At 41.8% G+C, this 26,203-nt stretch overlaps 1 protein-coding gene across 1 annotated transcript in view; it reads right to left on the reverse strand.

Moving 5' to 3' along the window:
- LOC119481135 (RNA polymerase II elongation factor ELL-like) overlaps positions 1-26,203 on the reverse strand; it is a 31,303-nt gene that overhangs the window by 4,060 nt on the left and 1,040 nt on the right. Inside the window, exons 3-11 of the mRNA XM_037757742.1 lie at positions 9,506-9,633; positions 8,180-8,343; positions 5,100-5,344; positions 3,183-3,307; positions 2,609-2,723; positions 1,798-2,278; positions 746-797; positions 188-359; positions 31-75 (exon numbers count right to left, since the gene is read on the reverse strand). Of these exons, the coding sequence (XP_037613670.1) occupies positions 31-75; positions 188-359; positions 746-797; positions 1,798-2,278; positions 2,609-2,723; positions 3,183-3,307; positions 5,100-5,344; positions 8,180-8,343; positions 9,506-9,633 (1,527 nt within the window). The remainder of the gene's footprint in view (positions 1-30; positions 76-187; positions 360-745; positions 798-1,797; positions 2,279-2,608; positions 2,724-3,182; positions 3,308-5,099; positions 5,345-8,179; positions 8,344-9,505; positions 9,634-26,203) is intronic.

Below are 26,203 nucleotides of genomic sequence, written 5' to 3' on the forward strand. Positions count from 1 at the left end.
TACGTTAAACCATTTCAGTGTTTGACTTACCTTTCGATACTTGTTGTACTTTTCTTGTATTTGGTCTTCCATTATCTAAATGGCACAAAACACAAATCATAGTATTATATAATATTAATTTAGCTGCATAAAATGATAACTTTGCATTTATTTGCAGATCAAATCTGGTTGTATGTACAGTATGTACCTTATATTCTTGTGTGCCGGGGGACAAGCTTTTGATCTTGGATCCTAGCTGAACAAACATGTGGGTTATGGTGGCGATCCGGGAGTGGAGGTCTTTGTATTCATCATACTCTGCACAGAAATCCTCCTGGCACCTCTTGCGTTGCTCCAAACTCTTGATGGTGCCGTATGAGCTACACGGAGACACACAGACAATTCATATTTTTCAGTTTAAAAAAAAAAAAAGAGGCCATTTCCTCAAGTTCTCCTTTTGTGCAGTACTTCTTTTAGACACTAGATAGCAGCACAAGGATACAGATACAGGGTTCAGCATCATTGGAGACAATTCTTTATTGAATGTTTCAGTAGAACCAGTTTTATATGTAAACAATAGCAATAAATACAAAGAATAAAGTAAAATCTGTCTACTAACAAGACCAATCACTGTAAGTTCTGGTAGCTGAAAACATACAGTTAAAAATGGATCATGGTTTCGATTGTTTCATGTTCACACACACTGTATTTTAACAGCCGATATATCTTAAATGTGTTAAAAAACTGTTTAAATTTTTAGACTCACAGCACGTAATCCGGCTTCTCCTCAGAGGCCACAGCGTTTGTGATGTCAGGATCTGGAATAAAAGGAGAGGATAAAGCAAATGACATTAGATCCAGTTGAGCCAGTACAGTCATCTCCATGACACGTTGTCATTGTCTGAATGTTAAGTAATGTGTTTTTGTTTTGCAAAACGCAGCATGAGTGTATGAGTGAGTGTATGAGTGTGTGTGTGTGTGTGTGTGTGTGTGTGTGTGTGTGTGTCCGCCTCTGTGCAGACTAGCTGTGTGGGTATCAGGAGACGTGTCAGCTCAGAGACGCAAAGCACTGCTTGGGCTGTTGTTGAGTCAATCAGCCACATAACACACTGAGGACTCAAGAGAATGAGCTTAAGGGAGCAAACACAGTCATGCTTGTGAGATAATACTGTATAAATGCACCAGTGGGCTGTCGGACAAACGGTCACTCAGAGAGAGAGAGAGACCTCACACACAATCACTGCTGATCATCAGCTCAAAGTCTGTGTGGTTAACCTGTTATTTTGTAGGTTAAGTGTAGGAGAGACAACAGTGTTTTGGAGAGGCCACTGCCACAGATGTAATATTCAAACAAGCAATTGAGTGAGGTCTCCGACCTTTCTCCAAGTCGGACCACCACATGGAAGTCAAAATGGAGGAAAGAGTTTATCATGAAATATAAAATCGGGGCGGCTGTGGCTCAGAGGGTAGAGCAGGTCGTCTACCAACCGGAAGGTCAGCGGTTCGATCCCTGGCTCCTCCAGTCACATGTAGAAGTGTCCTTGATACAAGATACTTAACCCCAAAGTGCTTCTGAAGGCTGTGCCATCAGTGTATGAATCTGTGTGTGAATGGGTGAATGCTGATATGTAGTGTAAAGTGCTTTGAGTGGTCAGAAGACTAGAAAAGCACTATATAAATGCAAGTCCATTTAACCTTTTACCAAAATGTGGTAACACTCCACCTAATCACTGTCTTGGTTTCAGGATGTGATCAAACGGTGTAAGAGGAATGCTACTATCAGTAACGAGAAAAGTCTACGTAAAAGAAGTTCCTTACTGTCAAGTTTGTCCGGTTTCTGCTTGAGATCAGGACTCGTCTCTAACCATTCGCTGGCCTTGTTGTCTTTTAACCTCTCCCGCTCCTTGTCTTTGTGCTTTTTAGATTTCTTCTTCCTGTGCTGACTGTTGGCGAGCTGCTGTTGAGCGTAGTCACAGTCACCCTGTGGTGGTGGGTGGCTGCTTATTTTGGGTTCTTGCTCTCTGCTCTCTGAGACAGGTGTGTCAGAGGCATTAGACAGTTTGTGCATTAGAGGAAAACCATTGTGGCCCCCTGGTAAACCATTCTGGTTAAAGTGGTCACTTGTCCGTTGAAACTCGGTCTTTGTGTGGAAACTGGGGTTGAGGGTAGGAGCAGCAATGTCTGGTCCTTTATTGTTTAAGAGTCCGTTTACTGCGGGCTGCTGTTGCAACCTCTGGTCCGCAAGTCTTTGTCTCTTAATGGCTAGCCTTTCCAATGAGTCACAAGGCACGGGACGTTTCTGGAAGAAGAAAAAGGACAGAATCAACCTTAATATTTCCTTACGAAAACCACAGAACTTAGCTAGTCAATCTTTGACTGTCAAACTACATACAAAATACCATTCACAACCTTTACTTTAAATGAGTTCACCTGTACAGTGTAAAAATCAGCAGTCATCTAAATCCAACAAACCAAAGACAACATATAATATATAGATATTTACATATACATACATACATACATACATAAAATACATATATTACATACGATATCATAAAAAACAATGTTAAAATCAGATTGATCACTTTCATACATTTAAAGTTTACTGAAAGAAATAATGGGAATTTACCATTGCAGCATTTTTCGCTGTGCTGTGATGTAGTGTTGCATCCTCTGAGGTCTTCAGCACCGACCCATTCGCTTGAAGATTCCTTGATTGGTGGCTGATTTGCGGCTGCAACTTCCTGTTAAACAGAAAGAAAGAATATGCCAATTTGCAGGTGAGAAAAGAAAATATAGAAAGATTCAAATTTAACTGGCATCACTGCAAAGTTATGCAGATTTACAGGAGAACTGTCTTTGAGCATGAAAATGAAACGGATTCTTGGTTTCTGATTGCTGATTAGCACCTGTACAGAAATGTGTGGGACTGAGAGAGAAAAATGTGGAGGAGAGAGGAAAAGATGAGCGATAACAAATGGCGCCACTGCTTGATATAGAGCTGTGAGAAACTACTGCTTTATGTCCAATTACTATTTTGTTGATAACAATCAACACCACAAAAGCCCTGGACATATTGAAAAGTGAAGAGCCACCTTATGTACACCCACAGTGACAGAGAAATAGGCTGTACAATGTGAGATTGATTTAATGATCAGTTTGATGTAGCAGCAGAGATGGTTGAGCTTGCGCCTCTGACCCACCTGGCCAGCAGCCTGCTGATGAGCTGCTTCTCCTCCTCGCTGTAGCCTGGCCAGTCCTTCTGCACGTGCTTGTAGAAGTCATCCCTCAGCAGGTAGCTGCTGTCTTTGGGATTCACTTTTGCCACCTGAAAAACAAAGTAAAAGTTAAGTCTTTTGTTTCTTTATTTAATTTAATTTCTTAAAACAAATATTCAAAATCTGATGCTTTGATGTTATCATAGATTATGTAAGAAAATGACCTGGGATCTGTCAGAATTAAAAAGCCAGTCAAACGTATAAATTAAAGGTGCAGTGTGTAGGATTTGGTGGCATATAGTGGTATGGTTGCAGATTGCAACCAACTGAGTACCCCTCCGCTCACTCCTCCCCTTCCAAGACTGCGGTAACGTGAGTCGCCGAGTGAAAAACCGTGGTAACGCCGTTCGCCTCACTCAGAGGCCATCCTTACCATAATAACAGTACTTTAGGAGCAACGAAAGTCAGACGGCGGCTGGCGGTACCACGGTTTTGCACTCTGCGGCTCACATTACTGCAGTTTCACAAACGTGTCAGAACTACGGTGGCCTTCAGGTAACGTAAAAATGTAAAAAAAAAAAATGTTTGGTTTGTCCGTTCTGGGCTACTGTGGAAACTTGGCGGAGCAACATGGAGGACTGTATGAAGAGGACCCGTTCCATATGTAGATATAAAGGACTCATTCTAAGCTAAGTTAATATTATATTCCATTTCTGCTAATAGATTCCTCAAAATGTTACACACTGTTCCTTTAAGAAACAATAATATATAATAACTTACCAAATATAGTATACATTTTGAAGGTCTTTTAACAGTAAATATCCAAAATGGTATCAAACCATTCATCAAAATAAGATAAAAATTCAAATTTGCAACATATTAAATCCCTGTCTTCATTTAAAATGAAACCTAAATGTACAATAAAATTCACAATTTCACTAATATTCTATCATTTACTTTGTCAACCATCAAATTCAGGCTTGTTCTAAACTTGTGTTATCAGGATAAATCAAAAACTGCAATTTTTTAGAAATTATAGTTATGTCTTTAAACCAATATAATGTAATAAGTGAGTCAAATCGTAACACTGTCACTAACTGGAGTCCTGAAAGTGGCACATCCACATTCCTGAAAAGCAAAAGCCTTTTTTCTGAGATTCTGTTCCCAGCTGAGTCTCAGGCTTTAACCTCCTCTCTAATCTCGTCAGACTGACTTTCTCAGAGGACATCTATCTTTCTGGGGCCTCCTGACAGAGCGGCCCGCCCCACTGCAAACACAATCTCTGCAGAGACAATTACAGCATCGACCTAATTACACACATGCACGCACACGAAAAACCACATGTGTGCACACACGTCAACAAGCACAAGGGCAGTAAATACACACACACACGCACCAACGCTGACAGTACAAACACACAAACATCATTTAGGAATTACTCAAAAATGTATACAGGAAAGTCACGTAAAGTAAACGTTTCTAAATTAGATCACAAGTTTAATTAAAGCACAGCTGGTTTCTCTCAGTATACGATTATATGTTTACTAGCTGGAAAATAGATCTCTACTTTTCAGATCCTGGGTCACACGTACTTAATCATCATATTAAACGCTGCTAAATGCATTTTTACAATGTGTTAATGCCTGGCTGCAGTAATGTAGTGTTTATATACGCCACATGCGTAGGCAGTGTGCAAAGGTATAGGTTAAATGCTCGGGTGCAAACGCAAGGATACAGTGTAGACAATTTTTTTTTTTTTTTTTTTTTTAGACCTGTACAAATGTGTTGAGGATTCTACACGTCATATAAATGTACAAAACCTGTGTGCAAACCAATTACGCATGCATGTAAAGCATACAGTATGTTTACACACACGCACACACACAAATGATTCCTGCGTACCTCCTCCAGTATGGCACCCAGGTCGGCCTTGTCCTTGGCGCCGGATCTTTCTCTTTCCAGCCACAGCAGCAGCTCTGGTTTCCTGTAGGGTTTGAGAGCCAGCAGGTGGATGATGCGCTCCCTCAAGGGCTTCTGGGTCGGCGTGGCCATAACGCCGTTCTTCCGGTTGTTGGTAGACTGCTTGGAGAAGCTGCTGTCTGATGCAGACAGAGGAGCCGGCCTCTTGTTGAACTTGACACATTTACCTGAACACACAAAAAAAGTAGATAGAGAGAATAAGATTTATGTACACACAGTCATACAGTTGTATTTGTATTGCATTGCCCTCAAACCCTAGACAATATCAGGAAAAAAAATATTTGTCACAACATGTTAAAAGGTTGTGAATACCACAAGAGAGGGGCGTTCATATGGACTCTTCTTATGAACACGGTAAACACGACCCCATTTGAAGTCTCAGTAAGTCACAAGAAATCTAATCTTAGGAATTTCCTGACATTTAGAGAGACTTAAATTCAAGCTCATTGGAACTGATTTATAAGCCCTGAGCAAGGAAAATCTACAACAGGACCTCATTGAATGTCATGAGTGTCATGCAAGCATTAAACTAAAATTACCGCCTCGCGCTTGTGTGCCTTCGCCAACCAGTTGCAGTTTACATCCATGTCTGTCCAAAATGTCATCACTTCATCATTTTATCCTGTTAGACATTTGTGTGAAATTGTCATAATTAGCATATACATTCTTGAGTTATGGCCAGAAACGTATTTTCTGAGGGCACAGTGACCTTTGACCACCAAAATCTAAATCAGTTTATTCTTGAGTCCAAGTGGACATTTGTGCCAAATTTGAAGAAATGCCCTCCAGGCCTGAGAATGGACCAGACGGACGAACGCACAGACAAAGGTCAAACAAAAGCAGAGATGTAACAGTCAGATTTTACAACTCTCACCACTGCTGTTACCTGTTCAACATGTGTACATACTCTCTGAGCTGCACCGTCTTAACAATTGGTTGACTTGACTAATGGGGGTAACATTCATTAAAATGCCCTCTACTAACCTTTATCTCTAGCTCACATGTGCTGTAGGCCTGCAGCTATTTGTCTTCAGATGTAAACACCCCATTGATCATTGCTTACATGTCCGCTGCAGACAGACGGGCCAGTGAAAGCTATCTCTCTGTGCTAATCCCATTACAGGTTAATCTGTGCTTTGAAGGTCAGAGTGGGGCAGAGGTACAGGAAAAGAAGGCTTTCCTTTCAACCACAAACGTATGCCCTGCCAAGTCATAATAATAACGCTATGCACGATCATTACCCTACTAGCAGCTATTAATCTTGAGAAAAATACGTAGAACGAAGTAATAATGATGGTGTATGATGTATGGAGTGTCAGATGCATGCTCTATAGGTTTGGACACGCCTGATGATATGTTATTGAGCACCTCCTGAGGCTGAAAGGGTGAACCTTATTGAATGCAGAGTGCAGTTATTAAATGTCTCCCTACGGGCATATATGTTGCCAAGTCATCTTTGCCTGATGTTACACAATCCACACAGTCTAAATTTGGTCTAAACCACCCAGAGTTTCTTCCTCCCTGGAGCTCCAGCACTGACACACGGAGTCCTGAATCATGCCAAGAAGAAATATTGCATAATAACGGCAAAGGTTGGGGAAGAAAAAAAGGAGAAAGTAGCTTGCCAGGTCATGTCTCTTCTCATATTATTAATGGTGTCTATTGAGGTATAGTTGATGATTAAGGTCAGAGAAGACACACAAACACACTCTGCAAACACTGCTTGAAATTTGTTGTCTGTCAAAATTCAAATGTTGCAGCAACAACTTGTCACCTGTGAATTTCTGCTTTTCAGTTTTTGGCTTGTGATACGTTTGCAACAACAGTGAGACATTTCTGCACAAACGCGTGGCACCACACTGCAGGAGAATTAAGTTGTTGTTGCTAAAGAAATAACTACACTTTTCAAAAGCATAAACAGGACGAACCTGGCTTTGAATCTCTGAATTGGCCTTTTACCTCTGAAATGATGGTTAGAGACAGATGCTGCTGATTCCAAACTTCCATTTCGCCCACACTCCTTTCAAAGCCAGATGTAAGAGGTGAGACTAAATAGGACTTAAAGGGATAGTTCTGTGTTTTTGAAGTGGGGTTGCATGAGGTTCTTATCCATAGTCAGTGTTTTACTTCCAGTATACAGGAGTACCGACACCGGAGCAAAGCAATACAGTGCTGTGGACGGGGACGGCAGAAAAAAATATTTTTAGTCACCTAAAAGAAAGACCCATCTCCAAAAACAAAAATCATTATCTATATACGTTATATTTAGAATATTTTTACCGCTTTATCTTGCCGCCAGACAGCCCTTTCCTTCTCCTTTCTGATGGAGAACTGAACTGAAAATGAAACTTATTTATGCTCTTTTCAAAGCCACCAGACTCGGATGACAAAAACAGTAAAGATACATTTCACTTTTAGTTCAGTTTGCCGTCGGAAAATATTCTAAATATAGTGTACACTTAATCGGATATCTTTTTTTTTAGGTGAGCCTTTCTTTTAAGTGGCTTAAAATATGTTCTGCTGCCATACCCGTCTACGGCACTGTATTGCTTTGCTCCGGTGCCGGTACTCCTGTCTGTTTCTCGATGCTGGGGGTTTGCCGACCGTCGTCTACTGTAAGTAATACAAGTAAGTCATACAACCCCACTTCAAAACACCCAAACTATCCCTTTAACAACAAACTGACAGCAAAAATAGCCAATAAAAGTCTTAGTCTTATATGTATAACCAAAAATACGGCCTGCACATCTGGTTTCATTACACATTAAAATAATATCTGGTTTTCAGCTTAAATCTGCATTATTTTCTCATGTGAGGAACGTATTCCTGTTAGTTTTATTGGTGCGATTATATTTCTATTTTTGTTTTAATATGACATCATTGTATGCACATTGAATTTGCTGATCCCTCTAAGCTTAAAGCTGTTTGGCCTTTCCCCGTGAAGATGTATCATCCTCTGAGCCTCTGTCTTTGCTCCACAGAGACCTCTGGTCTATTCTTACTTGGATGTGTGGCTCCGGGTTTGATCTCGATGGCGGAGCGGCTCCAGCTGTCCTTCTCCACCTGAGACATCCTCTCGCGGGTCATCTGGTAAGAGTCGTCGGTGGCACACACTGTGATCTTGTCCTGGATGATGCCTTGACCTTCCAGCTGCTCGCGGCCGTCACTGCAAAACAAAAACACGGAGCCATTGAACCGCAGGGCTTTCTGCCGCCTGTACAGTAAACACTGTAGAGACATAGGCCTATAAGCTATATGAGGGCAGCATACCAACATGGAGGCCATAAAGAATAAAGTGGCTTTGCGGTGAGAGCTGGCTAAGACAGGCCTATGGTTACTGTATGTTATGTCACACACTAGATATAGCTCTGCAGTCCCCTGCATGTGAGAAAGCCAGATATCCTGGTTCAAAGCAGGATAGAGCCTGTGGAAAACCACCAGGATTAGCCTGGCTTCTGCCAGCACACTTGCAAAACAAAGATCATCTTGAACAAAAGTGAAAAAGTTTAATACATGAACCTGGGCTGCATTAAAGCTGTAAATCAATCAAGGATTTACTGTGATGCCAAATTCCTTTTTTTCATATTTAAAAAAATAGCTGCCTTTTTCACATATCCCATTTTCACAACACAATTATATACGTGATCAGTGATCATTTCTCCTCTTTATCCTCTAAATGACAAAACAAATGTGAGGGCAGAGAGAGCAGGATCTTGCCCTCATGCTGTTACACTGTTTGTCTTGGCTACGGCCGCTGACTGGAGCCACAACGAGTTTGAGTTGAGACCACAGTTAGCCATCTGGCAGCCGAAGGCAGCAACAGAGCATAACCCTCAGTTTCCAAGCATATCCACTCCATAAACAAGGCATCGCAGGTCTCAGTAATGAGAGGGTCAGCCCAGAAATATACAGGAAATTACAATTGCCCCATCCTGTGTACAGCAAGCAGTGAGCTAACTGTCTCTCACGATGCATTCAGAGACGTGGGCACACAGAGAGCAGAAAGACTGATGACCTATGAAGATGACAAAAAGGTGTTTTCTGGGGTCACACGTGCCACAACCAGTAGATCAAATCAGACACTTGTTATGACTGACAGATCTGGAACCTTAGCAAACAAAGCTTCACTTAATTGTTTGCAGAACATATTTGCCAATCTATGTGGAAAAAAAGATTTCTAAATAGTTTTCCCTGGAGCTTACAAGAGGATCGTAAATCAGGGAAAAAGTACAGTTCAGGAGAAAAATTTCAGGATAAATAAATTAAATTGTACTTAATTTCTACTTTAATGCAAGAAAATAACAAGTTTCAGCTGATTAACTCCATACCTTGAAACATATTGATGGATGCAGTCAAAGCTGGCTTGAGGTTGGTCTTTGCTGTCGCTGGATAAGTAGAAGGAAAAGACGCGAAGAGCAGAAGGGGACTCTGGTGTGGGAGCTGGGATCTTGACGTACTATGCAGAAAAAAAAGACAGAAGTCAGATTTGACTAAAAGACACGCAGGCCAACAAACATACAGGCAGATAATTGGCAAATTGTTGCATAAAAGAACAAGCACACACAACAGCACAGTCACTCATATGCCAGGTCTTCCTGTCTGTTTTGATAAGGCGTTTGTCGGTCTGAACAGGTTACGTGTATATGTATCCACAATAACACGTGACTGAAGATAATAGTTATATTGTTTCACAGGCCAGTTATTTTAACTCGTCAGTGTTTTCCTAAGACCTCTTGAGTTCATGCATCTTTCGTTATCTTTCAAACTGTCAACTTATTGTAGGGAAAAGCAATTATCTACTCAGCAGAATTTCAGAGACAAAATCTGCTGCCAAATGCAGCATAGTAGCCAAGAGCACGAGCCATCCAAACGCAAGGTTTCTGCAATCAACATAAATCAATACAGTTTTTTTTTTTTTCACAACTTAACAGCCCACTGCAGACTAGACTCTGACAAATGTAGTTAAAAGGTCCTAAATAAATAGTTCACCCTCAAATAACACTAAAAGTCTGCTAGTATCTACAAGATGATGCACTGTTGAATGGAAAAGCCATAGCAGTAGTATACTATATAATATATATACTGAAAAAGGTTACATGGTTAGAAATCAACTGATTTATCCTCTTAAGAGCAGCAATGTACTCAAAAAATTTAACAGCTGTAACCCAGAAGATTATGAAAAATGTTCTTATATTCTGGCCTGATGATGGCACAACAGGAAACCACAGAGTTTCCAAAAACAAAAAGGATTGATCCTCTGGGGAGCATGGATGTGCTCTGCATATTTTAATAGCAATGTGACCATCAGATTTATGAGATCCCTCGGGTGGAATAGGGATGGGCAATCATTTCTATTTTCCTATCATCCAATCGTGGTTACTCGAGATCGCCAATAGGCAATAATCAAACCTTTGAATGAATAAACATTTTTAAAAGCATGTGAACATTTTTACTTAAAATATTCAAACATTAAAAAAAACAATTTAATAGCAATGTCTCTTCTATTCAAACAACGGCTCCCTTTTAAAAGTCTGGGTGTCTGTGCTTGGTGCGACAATATCTCAGCATCATGTTCCGTTTACATTATTATCTCATCTTTAATAACACAATCCAAATCATATCCATAACGTTAACTACTCTTATGGGGTGCAGAGCAAAGTTTTGGTTAACAGGCATATGGAGAACGGAGATGCGACCGTCATATCTATTGAAAAGAGACAAAGGCAAACTGGCTTGTAATTAAGGATGTAAAATTTTCGGCACTCCTAAGGATTAATTGGGCTCAGCGGGCCGACAGGCCGCTCCACCAGGAACATCTCTAATTATGATTACTGATTATTTTTATAATATCTTAGTTCTGATAATAAGTTAGTGAAAACCTTTAATCGCCAATATACGATCCAATCGTCATAAGCCCAGGGTTGAAAGTTTGGTTTTAATGGTAACACAAGAGGAAAAGTGAGGGGTTCACCAAACACTTTAACGTCCTTCTACTGAGGAACATGAATACCCACAGAGAAATTCATGAACATTGGCACGGTGCTGTCATGTCATCCCCCTATTGTTTGTTCATCAAAGACGAGTACTCTATGTACAGTTAGCAAATCCAGATGATACGCATGGGAGTCTTCCGTTAGAGTTCAGGAAAAAGGTACACACATGATGACCTGATCATTGTTACTGGGGACAATCTGGGAGGTAATGAGTACTTGTGAACACGTAGTACCGTTTGACTACAAAGCACTTGGTTCACAATGGATGAACTATATTCCGATGAAATCAAATTTCATATATGCCTTCCGGAAACACTAACGGCAATGCACCACTTGCACATCTTGTTTTCATCGCATCTCAACGCAGACTTGCATGTGTAAATACCATGAGTAACAGACACACACACACACACACACACACACACACACACATGAAGGATCTAGAGTGAGACTTTGTGCCGCTCTGTAACTTTAAATAAATCTCCTTGGGTAAACAGTGTTTTTAAGAGTCCGCTCCACTGAGGCGTCCATGAGATCTCCTGGCAGACTCAGTGGAGCGCAGCAGAGCCAAGGCTGCAACCTCCAGGGCAGACAAATGCACACACGAACACACACACACAGACATATAATAACAGATCAGGAGAAATGAGGATCAGAAAGAAAGCAAGAATCTACGCTGATTTGACCACTGAAAAAGATGTAATTGCACGTTTGTGAAAGCAGAATTCTGAAATACTTCACTACTACACTGGTATTTTCATTTAGCTTTATGGGAAATTTGCAGCACTACACTACAGAGGCACTGCCGCGGTTTTACGGGGCACATGAGTTAAAGCAAGAGAGAAATGGACACAGAGAGAGAGAGAGAGAGACTCTAGCCAGTCAGGAACTACAGTAAATATAGGAAGTTAAATCTCGGAGTGAAAGGTCCCCGTGCTGTCATCACAAGTATTCTTCACTGCCTCCTAACTGTGGCGGCGAGGTCAGCAGTTTCCCAGCAATCCCATTCTTCATGCTGCAGGCAGCTGTGCCATCTTTTTTCGGGGGTGGGGAAGCAGCTTTAAGCGTTAAGTTATCACGGGGGATTTCTCTACTTTCTCCTGTTGTGTCCCTCTGCTCCCACATGATACTTGCCAACGCACTCAGTCAACCATGTCCACCTGTATGTGACACTGGTATCCACAGAAGCTACAGAGGCTGGGCAGTATGACCTCAAATTTACTTTATACAGTGACGAAAGGGCTGTTCTCCTAATCCATCCGTAGCTATACCTATGAAAAGTAATGCACCGTAATTCGTATATCCCACAAAATCAATTTGTATGTATTCAACGTAATCGTGAAACAGGAAGTATAAAGAGCGAAAAATGCTGCGTAGGGAGGAGGTCGGGGTGGATGGGCTGCTGTTCGTACCTGTGTGAAACCAGAAGTCAACGTTGATTTATTTGACATGTACTTTCCGTACTTATGTTACGCCACTTCCGGAGTTATTTTAACCCAAACCACAATCTTTTCCTAATCTTAACTAAGTAGTTTTGTTGCCCAAACCTAACCAACTTGTTTCCTGTGAAGACGGAAGTTTATTTTGAAAAGACGGTATGCATGTAACGTGCGGATATTGACACGTGTTGCTGGACATTCGTAGGAAAACGAATAAAACATCTTGCGATATCATACGAAATGATGTATGAGGATATGTTGACAGTTTACAGTACGGTTGAACATTCAGCACTGAACAGTAAAAATATATATCACAGGATGCTTTTTAACTGCAGATTAAAATAGTATGTATTTATTTATGCCATGTACAAGTTTAACATCATTAGACCACTGGCGTTTCTTAAAGCTGCTATAATCAATATTATTGTAATAACAATTGATCAAATTACAAATGCATCATGTAAAAGCAGTTGCTCGAAGTGACAGATTATTATCACCCAACACAGTTCCCTTCAGCTCTATTGAGCGTTTTAGCGCCTTTCAGCTCATTGTTTTGGTTTTCTGGCCCACAACTGTTTTGGTTGGACGCTCTCATAGCGTCCTTTTCGACCGCAGCAGGCAGCTGTTTCCAGCAAGAAAGCTCTAAAAAACCCACAGCGCACTACCTGCCAAGCACCATGCGGCGGCAGGGAAGGTTAGCGACTAACTGGTTAAAAAAGTTGAGCATTTAGCTCAGCTTTAGGCTACAAAACTGGGCATTTTCCAATAATCCACTTGCTTAAAAGTTTTTGTATGTGTGCAGTGCACAACACTGAACGCCCACATCGACAGGCAAAAATGATTTTTTTAAAGAAAAAGATGTTGGTTTGCTAAATTTACATTTGATTTAATGTTAACTTCACATGGTGCAAATTTTTACTTTAAATGTTTTTTTTAAATTCCATTTCTACTTACAAAAGGTAATAAACACTGAACACGGCAATATGAGAACAAAAAAAAGGCTGTGAACTCAATCTGAACTGATAATTTGGTGAATGCTGCAGGTGGCCCTTTGCTTCTGTGCTGCCCTTAAAAGTCACATCAGATGTCTTGACGCAAGAGTGCAACAAAGCAACACAGACGTTGGCTCTCTCCTCTTATCAGCCAACTGCACATGTCCATACACGCAGGCTTTCACCACAGGAATTTATACAAACTATATACGGCTGAGCTCCGATAGCACTGAAAGATGCAGACCAGCTTGCTAGTAGCGTATTTGACATTACTTATGATTCAATGAGTACAGTTCAGGATTGTGTAATATTTGTGTCTGAGTATCTCTTCAATGATACACTCTTACAGCCTGTAGGCTGATACCGGGTGTCTCATTGTTTGTAAGAGACGGAGGTCCGAAAACATGTTGTGATCACACTGGAGAGCTCACCAGAGGGATTATTTCTCACCATGAGACGGTTTTGTTAACATTTCACAAGATGATAAAATACTTAATGACCACTTAGTCATCCCCATTAAGTCCATGGTAATAAAGTTTAAAGCCTTGTTATTTCAACAACCACTGTAGTGATACAAATAAAGATGGTGATATGTATACAGATGTTGCTCATCTTTGTCAGTCCAAGTCATCTTACACCTACAAAAAGTTATCTCCCTCCTCTGATTGTGAAACTTTGAATTAGTTGTGAAACCAGAGAAACAGCTGTTAGTCAGAGCGTCATAAACCAAGAGTTTCAGTCTTGTGCAAACTGAGGTTCCAGATAATCGAACCCCTACGAGTGCTAAAATGATAAGCCAATAAATCAATTAGCTGATCCACAAGAACATTTATCATAAACCATTTTCTGCCTTGATCATCTGTGCCATCCTGTCTGCTGAAACGTATATAAAAAAAGAGGCGCCTTCGTAAATGGACCCGCAGGTAGGCGTGGACACTATGGCTTGTCCATTTTGCAGCGATAGAGGGAGCATTGGAACTGAAGCTAGCTACGTTTTACTATATACCGTATGTTGTAGCCTACATTGTTATCTTGATAGCTACGCTCTGATTACTGTAAAAAGAGGAGGAAAAAGGCACTGACGTTGGGGAATGGGACTGTGGCTCTGCTTCAACTGTGCGAGAGCCTGTGGAAATTTACTACCGAGAATGAGACCAAAAACAAGGCTGTAAAAAGGAGCGTGAAGATTGAACTTACATTTGTTGGATGAACTCAGATACGACCATAAATGAATGCTAATGTTGCTCAATGTGTAGGCCTACTGTTTGCCAATAAGTTTCCCGTGTGTCAATGTTGTGTACACATCTTGCTGCGCTGCCTCCAGGTGGTCAGAAAATGATGCAGGTTTAAGTCATTTATTAAGGAAATTGCCAAAGGAGCACTGTGTTAGTTGAGTGGTTACATTGCATGCCATATAACAGCAATTTCCCAGGTTCAACTCCAACCTTGGGACCTTTGTTGCAGGTCACACCCCTCTCTCTCCGCCCTCCTTCATTTCTATACTCTCATCTGTCAAAATAAAGACAAACATGCCTAAAAAATAACAGAAAAAAGCCGAACCGTTACTCACTCCAGCTTCTGAAATGTGAGGATTTATTGCCTTTTTTTGTTTTAGTTTTATGTCCTTTTAAATTGAAAAGCTCTAGGTATTGGACTGTTGGTCAAACAAGCAATTTCAAGGTCAAATTAACGGCACCTTTTTCATCCTATCTACAATTATAATCATTGTTAGCTCTCATCTCCATAACAAAAGAAGAGGAAGAGGGCTAAAGCAAAGGTCAGTGAGATGACACAATTTCCTAAATGAAAGGTTCACTGTCCACCTGGCAAATGCTGCTCACGTGGATTACTTGACTGAGCCCAGACAGATGGTGAAGAGCCTTGTTGCTTGTTTTGAATTCCACTTTCAGTTAAATCCAACTTTCACATTAAGTGTGATTAGAATTTCCTGGGAGGTATTGGGACAGCAGAAGTAGAAGACAGAAGTTAAGTATAGCCGAGTAATCTGGACACTTGCCATTTCACAGGAACAAAGTATGGGAGCCAATCTGTAAAGTTGTTTTTTTAGCAGCATTAGTTTTGTCAGAGCTGGAAAGCCTGTGAGTTCACACATCCCTATTTGAGGATGCCTGTAAGAGCAGCAGATGTAAAGCACTTCTAGGTGAAAATGAAATGTCTTAAATAAGTTTGCAGTTGAACTGAAATGTTATGCTTATTAAAGCAAAATCCATGCGAGGAGATCATCCTCCAATCTTCCTCCACAGTAACAACAATTAATAATTTATGGACTCTGTGTTCACTGGGTTGTGCTGTGTGCCGTCACAGGATTTCAGCTGTTGCAAATGCCCAGTCATGCATCGCACCCAGGAGCACGGCTGGCATTAATCCAGCGTTGGCTGCTCGTATGACCTCCGCGGGCAGACTTTAAAGACCCCTGCTATGCAAACTACAACAAGCACTCTCGTTCCCAGCCACTGGGGCCCGCACCAAAGCATTCTCCTGAGGCACACATGGCAATTCAAACACAGAGAGGCGCTCTCACAAAGGACGTGGCACTTAAAGAATTCAACTGACCATGAATAATGAAATATTTATTGTCTTCCTTTCAAGTAAAATATTCAGGGAATCTGTAGGTTGCTTCTGATCTTTGCGATTCTTGAATGAAGCAAAAGTGGAGCAACAAAACAAGCATAAATAAAGTCACCAAGATGGTTAAATGTAAGCACACTTGCTAGTCCATGCTTAAGTAATGACTATAAATATTACCCTACAATTGGGAGTGACTTGTGACCTCAGCAATGCTCAGTGACCCCAAGAAGCCAAAGGCAAAGGGGCAAACCAAGAGAAGCGTGTTATATTCATTCAACCCAAATCACGGCCTCTGGTGTCTACTAACTTCACATATTCACCCCCAGACAAGTCAGTCTTATCCCCGAACCTATCCCTGTTCTCATTCTAATTAACGCAGCTAAAACAGTCTCGTCCTGGTTGCTCTGTCTTTTCAATATTTCATCCTCTGCCTTTGTCAACAGAAAATATCAAGCCTTTCCCATTTTTGTTCTGTGCCATCAATCTCTTTGGAAGGCGTTACTCTTGGCGTATGCCTGTGTGTCCATCTGTTTTCTCCGTCTGCAAGCTTCACAACTTTTTGCTTCCATACAGCTGTTTATTTGTTTCCGTGTGTCTGACAGACTCCTTTCAAGTTTTACAATTTCCATCAACATCAGCTTTTAGAGCAGAGGAAAATTATCCGAAGGCTCAGTCTAAATGCAGATGTTGGTAGTAGTGATGCTAATTTTGAGGTTTCTTTCTAACTGATAACCGACCCTCGTAAACTGATTATTAAATGTCAAGATTAGTGGGTTTCATGTAGCGATGTTGTGGTTTTAGTCCTAACAAGCCGCCCAGCTGCAACGATAAGCCGTTGTACAAACAGGTTAAGTCCGTCATTTATCACCAGCTGCAGTGTATTCGTAAAACAGACAACCGAGTCCCCCGTTCACCCATCCAGGAGAGTTAGCAGCCACTTCCCCAGTAAGTCTCCACCGCATCATTTACTTAAGCTGCGAGGTTGTCAGCTATGTGTCTGCCTGGCGTAACGTTATCAAGTGTCTGACAAACAGTGTGTTTTTGTGCTGCGTTCGCAGGTGTAGCGTTGCTGGTGGCTTCGTACTCGCCATTGTCACACACATACGGTCTGTCAGCGTGGCGTAACGTAAGCGATAACTGGCGGGCCATGTGTGTGTGTGGCGGCGGTGAGTGCTGGGTCGTAGCTGTGAACGTAGCAGTGCAGTGTATGTACAATTTATTTGTTGGTGAATAAATGCTACAACTCCTCAAGACCCCAAGCCAACTTCCTGTATCTTGCAACACCGGCTCAGACTCACTTAAGGTGGGCTGTTAAGGTGGACCAGTTATTATCCTTTAACTGACCGCCGTTATTCTGAGATTTGCTCAGCTTTTTATTTAATTTTTAATATTTAATTTTAACCGTTTAACCGATAGCATTAATCGGTAAACGTTCTTAATGTTGATTAATGGTTAAACGGTTAATTATTAACATCTCTAGTTGGTAGTGCACATAAAAATTCAAGCAAATCACATAGATGTGATGAAATGTCACTGTTTCAAATGCTAGTGTGACCAAGCTTACAGTAGAGAGATGTCAATCAATCAAACACAGTCCTGTGAGAAGGCCTAAACAGCCTCATTAAGTTAAAACACGTGTGCACCACTTTAAACAGTATCCACAGAAGCTAATGCAAACCAAACAAACTCATACTGCCATAGAAAATGGGCTGAAATTTTTGTGTACAGAGTTCATTTGAATGTCACCTTCTGAACTTTCATATCTGTCTGTACAGACTGAACTGAACAGGACGCTCCCTCCCTTTCACACATGTATAAATCAGCACATATTACCTCAGGCCGACCACATTAATCATATTAGAAAATAGGAACAAATGTGAGGAAATTTAAACTTTTCACCCCACCAGCTTATGTAAGAGAACGTAGCAGCAGCAGGAGCAGCAGTTTAAGGTTTGGTGAGTCGTTACCTCTGTGCATAAACCAGAAATACTAGTATGCACAGTGATATCTGTGATTATGTGTTTACACTTAATTCTGCAAGTGCGTGCTTGTCTGTGAACTTCTAAAAAGATTTCTGTTGTTTTCACGTCGCTGCACATGAAGGTACTGAGATGACAAATAGTACATTTTCATCTAAATCCTTGGACATATTAACGTAGTGGATCCATCCTCCCCCTGACCTCCTAAATAACCCAACTTTATCCTGGTTTTATGAAGACTGTTTGGTAACCTACAGGAAACACCAGCACACAACATATAAAAAGAGGGAAACTCAGATAGCATCTGCCTCACTCTGACCTCTGTGACATTTAATAAAAAGCACAGGAAAGCAGAAAGCAGCCTAAACGTGTCACAATAATGTGAAAACTTGGTTATGGTTACTTCAATTTCGAAAACCTTGTTAATCTGTTTACATGACAGTTGCGATAATCAGAGTATTGCTTTAATATGGTTCAAATCAAATTATTAGTTTGCATGTACACACACTAATGCCACATTTCCACTGTGTGGTACGGCACGGCTCGGCTCGGCTCTTCTCAACTAGAACTGTTCTTTTTTGGCTTTCCACTGGCAAAAGTTGTGCATAGTACCTGGTAGGGCTGGGCGATACAGTATATCAATATTATATTGATATCGATATATGAGACTAGATGTTGTCTTAGATTTTGGATATTGTAATATGGCAAGTGTTGGCTTTTCCTGGTTTTAAAGGCCACATTACAGTAAAGTGATTGCCTTTACTCACTTAGTCTTTGTATCCACATTACTGATGAATATTTATAAAAAATCTCATTGTGTAAATCATTTGTGAAAGCACCAATAGTCAACCCTTCAATACCGTCGCGATATCAATGTCGAGGTATTTGGTCAAAAATATCGTGATATTTGATTTCTATATCGCCCAGCTCTAGTACCTGGTACTTTTTTTGGTATCACCTGAGCTGAGCCGATACTAAAAAGGTTGAGTTAAAACACTGCAGAGAATTGTCAAGATGTCCCGTGTCCTACACAAACCCACCATTTTCAAATAGCCAAGCTACCGTTTAGTAGCAACTACAATTTTTGTTTTTTTTCAACACAGATTTTAAAAGAATGGCAGGCAGCAAAGCCACGGTGTGGTCAAATGGCGAAGTACAGATGTTCCACTGTTTGGTTGCCGATGAAAGGACGCAGCAAGAGAACACACTGTTTGTGTCATGTTGAAGATGATGTCAAGGCAGTTTCACGCAGCGTCGCTGGGACGATCAGCTAAGAATGGTACCAACAAGCGAGTGGAGTCAAGCCGAGCTGTACCATGCAGTGGAAATTGGGCATAAGTGAGAGCAGACAAAGAGTGCAAGTCTTACTCAACAGTAAGTCTGTACATTTGTTTTTTTATATATATCATTTCATGTTATATTTACATTTATTATTCTTCTATTCATATTTTGGTAAATTGTTTCTCTTCTGATCTTTCTATTTTTTTTTATTATTTTATTATCACTCTTTTATGGAAACACAAGCCTGTTGAGATAACCAATAACTTTATGTGGTCCATAATCACAAGACTACTCCATTGACCTGCATCAGATTTGAAATTTCCACCTGACAAATACTTGTCAAGTAACACAGAAAACACTGCCATTAAAAAAAAAATATGTCAGCAGCTAAAGTTTTGACTCAACAAAAGCAAAGACAGTCAGTATGTGTGTGGCGACAGTATCTTAATGAGAGTCACAGTTCCCTCTCGACTATCATAAATGTCTCCACACGTTGATGACGCAGGACGGGAGAGGCTCATTTTCCTGGCTTTATCAAACTATAAAGTGGATTGAACAAAAACTGTGAGAGACTGCTGTCGCTGCACAAGGCTTATGTTTCCTGCTAGCTTTTGGTTGAATGTGGGGTCTGGGTGTAGATCTCATGCAGGCTATTGTTTCCACATCCTCTGCAGCCTGAGTAATGGCCTTCTGAAAACAGGCCGTCTTTTGTTCTGGCCTCCTCGGCTCCAGAGTGGGATGCCATGGCACTGCTTCCCCTTTCTGGTTGATAGGAGGAGAGGGAGGAGGTGTAGCAGGAGGAGGAGGAGGAGGAGGAGGAGGGAGTGAAACCTGTCGCCGCCACCGCTGTCTGTTATCAGCAGGAGGCAAGACACTCTGGGCTCGCTGCTAATGCAAACTCTATGCATGTGTGTGTGTGTGTGTGTGTGTGTGTGTTAATCCAGCGTGAGCAGAGAGAGGCTCAGCTCCAGCTCCTCTCACCAGGGTGTAATCAGCATTACTGCCACTCATAAGGCTGAGGAGGGAGAAAGGCCAAAGTCTAGCTATCAGCCAAACATCTCCGCCACTGGCTTAGAGACACACAAACACACGCTCAGACAGCCAGCCAGCCACCACCCTCATCCTCACTAAACACCACTTCTCGTCATCTCATCACAAACAAAAGAGACGAATCGTTCCCAGGGCCACAAGTTGACACATGCCATTTAAGAAGAGTCCCGGCCACAATGGAGGACGGCGATACGCAACACAATGTGTGTCTGTGTCTCCGGCCGAGTGCAGGAACAAGGGACGGGGGGGCAGGCAGCAGAGAAGGAGATACAAAGAGAGAGAAAAACTAGAGATTTTTTTGCGTGTTTTCATGTGTGTTTATGATCCCATCAGTCAACGCTTGAAGCTAAGAAGTGTCTTCTCTCTAGCGGAGTTCCACATGCTGGCTCTGGGTGATTAATGTAGCTGTCTTTAGTGGGAGACAGTGCATGTAATCAAGCCCCAGCCTGTAATCGCCTTCCATTCCTTTTCATTTGCAATTTCACAGAGGGACAGGGCTGCTGCCAGAGCTGCAAGCCCCAGTATTTGGGGGAGATGAGGTTGGGCATGAAGGAGGAGGAGGAGGAGGAGGAGAGGGAGGAGGACGAGGAGGAGGAGGAGGAGGAGGATAGGAAGGGTGCAGTGCCACGAGCATCCCCCCGAGGTTTCCTCCTCCAATGCCAAGAACGATACGTCTCTGGCAGGTGCCTGAGGGCCAAACTGTCAGCTTCAACAAATTGTGGGTCACTGTGTTTGACGAAAGCCCCTCCTTCTCTCTCCTCCCCAAGCAAGGTGGGTTCTTCCACAGAACGCTATGTTTCCACACATGCAGGGCCATACCATGACACACGCGTGGAGGGGTTGAAACAAGTGCCCTTTTATGCCTCATTAGCTCACGGTGTGGATTTTCACATGAGGGAATTAGACGGGACACGTTCCTCAGCGAGCCAAGATGTGCTCCATATCTCCAAGCTGCTTAAATCGGACAGAGAGCACATTTTTCTGGAGCTGCTGCTGCTGGATCTCAGAGGGCCGCTTGTCTTCGCCTTGCACACACACACACACACACACACACGTTCGCTAAATAAATATGTAATCCGGTCTACGCACAAGATTTTCATTCTTGGCTTTATAGAGAAAGTATCAAGCTATACCCACCAGTGTTTAAAACATCATAATCCCTCAACAATTTCCCCCTTTGTGGGCAAACACTGATTAACGTGATCTGAGAGGAAACGACATACATTTATAGCAAGTGATACAACATATACAGTATACTGAAGAGATTACTGAAATGCAGTGAAAGCTCTTTTGCGATGTGATGCTTATATTCTTAATTGCCCTACATTTTATCCACGTGTTGAGTACTTTTATATGTCCAGATGATTTATGCATGACTTGAAGGGATAGTTCGGGTGAGTTGAAGTGGGGTTGTATGAGGTACTTATCCATATACCTACAGTAGATGATGGTCAGTACGCCCCCAGTTTGGAGAAGCATAAAGGAGTTACCACACGTACCAAAGTAATGTATTGCTGTGGACGGGGCCAGCAGCAAAAAATAAAAGAATGGTCTGCTTAAAAACAAAAAAAATCAATATCAGTGTACGCTATATTAAGAATATTTTCACCGCTGTACCTTGCCTTCAGATAGCCCTTTCCGATAGGGAACTGAAGCCCTTGTATCCAAATATGCTCTCGCCAAAGCCACCAGACTCGACTGAACAGGTTTTTTTCCAATGGAGTCTGATTGCTTCGGCGATAACACAGACAACGGTTTCAGATCCCTGTTGGACACCTAGACTGTAAAGCTGTCTCATGGCAAGGTAAACCGGCAAAATATTCTAAATAGCGTACACTTCAACTGATATTGATTTTTTTAGGTGGGCCTTATATTTAGGCGGCTAAAGTACATTTTGCTGCCGGCCCCGTCCACAGCAGGATATCGCCTTGGTTCCGTGCGGTAAATCCTGTCTGTTTCTCCACATTGGGGGCACGCCGACCATCATCTACTGTAGGTAATACACCTACTATGGATAAGTACCTAATACAACCCCACTTCAAAACATCTGAACTATCCAATTTTACAGTGCTTTATATTATAGTCAAGTGGATTATCAGCCAGTTTCTATACCAATGTGTTTGATAGTTCAGCTTCTACTGCAATAGAAGTAACAGTGTCCCCGTGTTAGTCTTGAGTTCAAACTTTGGTCATGGGTAAATAACTGAATGTTTATGATGGAAGATGTTTTTGCACAGTGTTCTCCATTTTTAGTCTCCACTCCATTAGATCCACGGCAGCGAAGTTTCTATCACGTTGGGCACAAACGAACCCTGAGGGCAGGCCACAACACATCTGGGCTGACTGTACTCGATTCAATTTGGGTGATCCAAAGAGGGTGACAACACACAGTCTGCATTCCCCCGCTCATTGTTATTCAAATCAGAGGAGACAACACACAATCAGAGGGGGACTCTGGGGATCTCAGCATAGGCAGCGTAAACACCACACACAGACAAAAAAAAAACCCTAGACTCAAATACACAGACACTCATAGAAAAGCAAGTGCCAAAAATTCCTTCTCTCTTTCATACACACAGGCGAACCGAACAAACAAACACACACACACAAACACACCACCCACACAGAGGGTCCTCAGGGGATCCACTCTGGTCCTGCCAGGCTAAAGACTGCTGCACAATGGGCAGAGGGGGCCGGACAGGAAAAAGGGAGGTGGGACATGAATAAATCATGCCTTTAGGCCACACAGGGCACAGCATAAACACACATAGAAAACAACCAGCCACACCCGCGTCATAGCAAACAAATGCAAGCATTTAATATGTAAAAATGCATGCATACATGCACAGTATGCACTCTCACACACACACACACACACACACACACACACACACCAGTTTGGCATACAAGGTGTGCGCTCTCTCTCTCTTTCATTACACAGAGAAAAGTGGGACTCCAACCTGGGAATATGACAGGGAAATTAGCAGGGCAGAGTTCATGTCATATGCATAGCTATTACTGCAACATAAAGTGTGTCAGCGCTACACATACACACACTCACACGTACAAAAACAGACAATCATGAATGTCTGAGTCACACAGACAGGAAAAGCTAACGCAAACTGAAGTCATGATGCCTCACACTGTAATTAAGAGTATTATGGCTCCTGTAATTACCTCTAAACATTCATTTGGCTAATAACTTTAGCTCTCCGTGCCACATACAGGGAGCGTTGTGAAATTCCCTGCAATCAATCAGCCATCACGATAACAGCAGTCGTGCAAAGGTGGACTGTCGGGGTATAAAAACCTCAGATACAGGACCAGGCCTCGCTCTGGTCTCCAAACAGTATTTAATACAGCACTGTGCTACATTTGATCTCACTAGCACAAATCCTTGTTGAGAAAGAAATATCATATAATCACTGTAATCAATGTCCTTTTATTCTAACAGGTGGCATTTCACTCCTGCATGGGGTGCGAAGCCAGTAAACTATCTATCCTAAGTAAGTCAGATTGATGTGTGTCCATTGAAAAACACTTTATTTTACAGGTATAAAATGGGACTGAATCCAATCACAAAGCCAAGTTTTATGGCTGACTACTTCTCAGCAACCCAGTCCCACAGCTTAGTGCGTGAGCCGTGAAGCTGTGGATTGGATTTGCAGCTTTTCTTCTAATTTAATGCCACACATATTCCTGTCAAGGCCCTGTGCCTTTGCAGTTGGGAACTATAGAGCCAGAAAAAAAAACAATAAAAACAGCTGACCAACTGACCTCTAACCTCCAACACTTGACCCCGAGCAGAGAACTGCTTCTCAGGCAGACAGCCCCGTGGTATCGTGACAGTTTGTGCAGGAGCCAGTTTGGAGACTTTACAGAAACTATCTGGGTTAATTAGAAAGCCTCGCCCACCAGATCATAATAATAATAGAGTGCTACTGGAATGAGTCCTAAAATCTGGTGATGAGTTAGCATTTTAGCACTTCCCTCATCTGGAAGTCGATGAGTTTCTTGAATGTTTCTTTTAGTTAGATGCCTGAAATAAGGTCTGTGGTGAACACAAGCTGAAGAGATTTTGTTTTATGATATAAAATACGTCAGTAAATACCCCGCTTGTGAATTTTGGAGCTTTCATGTGTCTTTAAAAAGGTGGTTGCTAACATGTGGCTAAATGAGACTACTAAACGTCATCATGCGGAGTCGTCCGGCCTTCACAACCTCGTTGTGTATACTCAAGCTCATGCAAACGTGGTGTAGTTCGTTTATAGCCTAACGTTTAGCTTTTTACCTCTGGCGATTCCATTCACGCTTCAAAAATCATAAAAGCGGTGTTCATTTGTGGAGATTATCTTGCTGAACAAAACGTGTAAGTATCATAAATGTGTGTTTGCCACGGAGCTTATTTTCTGCAATAATTCAAAACACAATAGAAAAATCCCATTGGCTTTTTGTCGAGGGAACCAGGGCGATGCTAACTTCCCGGTTGGCCAACAAAAATACGTCATCCCCGGAGCACTTTACTGTATAGCGATGATGTGCAGGAAGTAAAAATGAATTTGACTGCCAGCAATCGCTCAAGGAAACAATAAAGATGTCTGTGCAACACTCTTCCAGTTACAAATAACTTTTAAAATGTATCTCAGTGCCTCAAACACAGGCCTTTAAGTAGGAGCAAAACAAACTCCCGACACCACGCCTACACTTTTACAGGTTTAATCCAGTCTGTTAACCACACAAGCCTCCCCCCCTCTACAAAACTCACCACCACTCAGCTCATCTCGGCATGACAGGAAGGGGGTTGCAACTCTTCCCAACCAGCCCATGCAATTAGAAAGGACTGAAAAGTAAAGTATTCCCCAAGGACACAGCTGCTCCTGACTTTAGTCAAAACACACATAGTTCAGGCTAGATACTGCAGATTATGATGCAGTTTCAAGAGCACGAGAGTGTTACTGATGATGTGTCTAAGTGTATTACATACAGTGAATACACACTCACACAGTATTAAAGTACATTTCCCCAAATGAGAACACAGAGTTAATCTCCGTCACTGAACGCTCCTCATTTGACTTATGATAACTCCTTTCCCCACTGCACACTTCTCCCTCCCTCACTCCCTCCCGTCCTTTTCCCAGAGCCGCTCGCTGACCTAACAAAGCCTCTCCACAGTCACCAGCCTGACCCAGTAACCTGCATGCCTCCTATCTGCTGGAGACGTCCAGCTATAAGCTCCCATCTGAGCTGCAGTATGGTGGGGCCGTGTGAGTCAACAGCAAATGTGTGACAAACAAAAGCTTCTTTGAGGATTTAAGAAATTATTTGGCATATGTTTTAAAAATTATTTCACGGTAATATGTTGCCTTCTTAACGAAAAACCATCCATTTAAACAGCTGAGCTAAGGCCTTGGTGTATGCAGATGAATATCACTTGGCCCTCCCCACACACACACACACACACACTCACATCCAACCCCCCAGCATTAACATAGAAACAGTTTTTAAAGCTAGTCACATGTCAAAGACAATTTTTGGAACAGTAATGCAAACAGCACTTTACTATGGACATAAATGCACGTTTCTCTGCTGCTAAACACGACTGCAAATTGGGTGTATGACTGCAAATTGTATGAAATTGTGTCTGAAACGTTTACTTATTTTATTCTTTTATTGTTATTTTAAGGGTATGTTAACTTTAATACT

This window comes from Sebastes umbrosus, chromosome 2 (assembly GCF_015220745.1).
Source record: "Sebastes umbrosus isolate fSebUmb1 chromosome 2, fSebUmb1.pri, whole genome shotgun sequence".
Classification (NCBI taxonomy): domain Eukaryota; kingdom Metazoa; phylum Chordata; class Actinopteri; order Perciformes; family Sebastidae; genus Sebastes; species Sebastes umbrosus.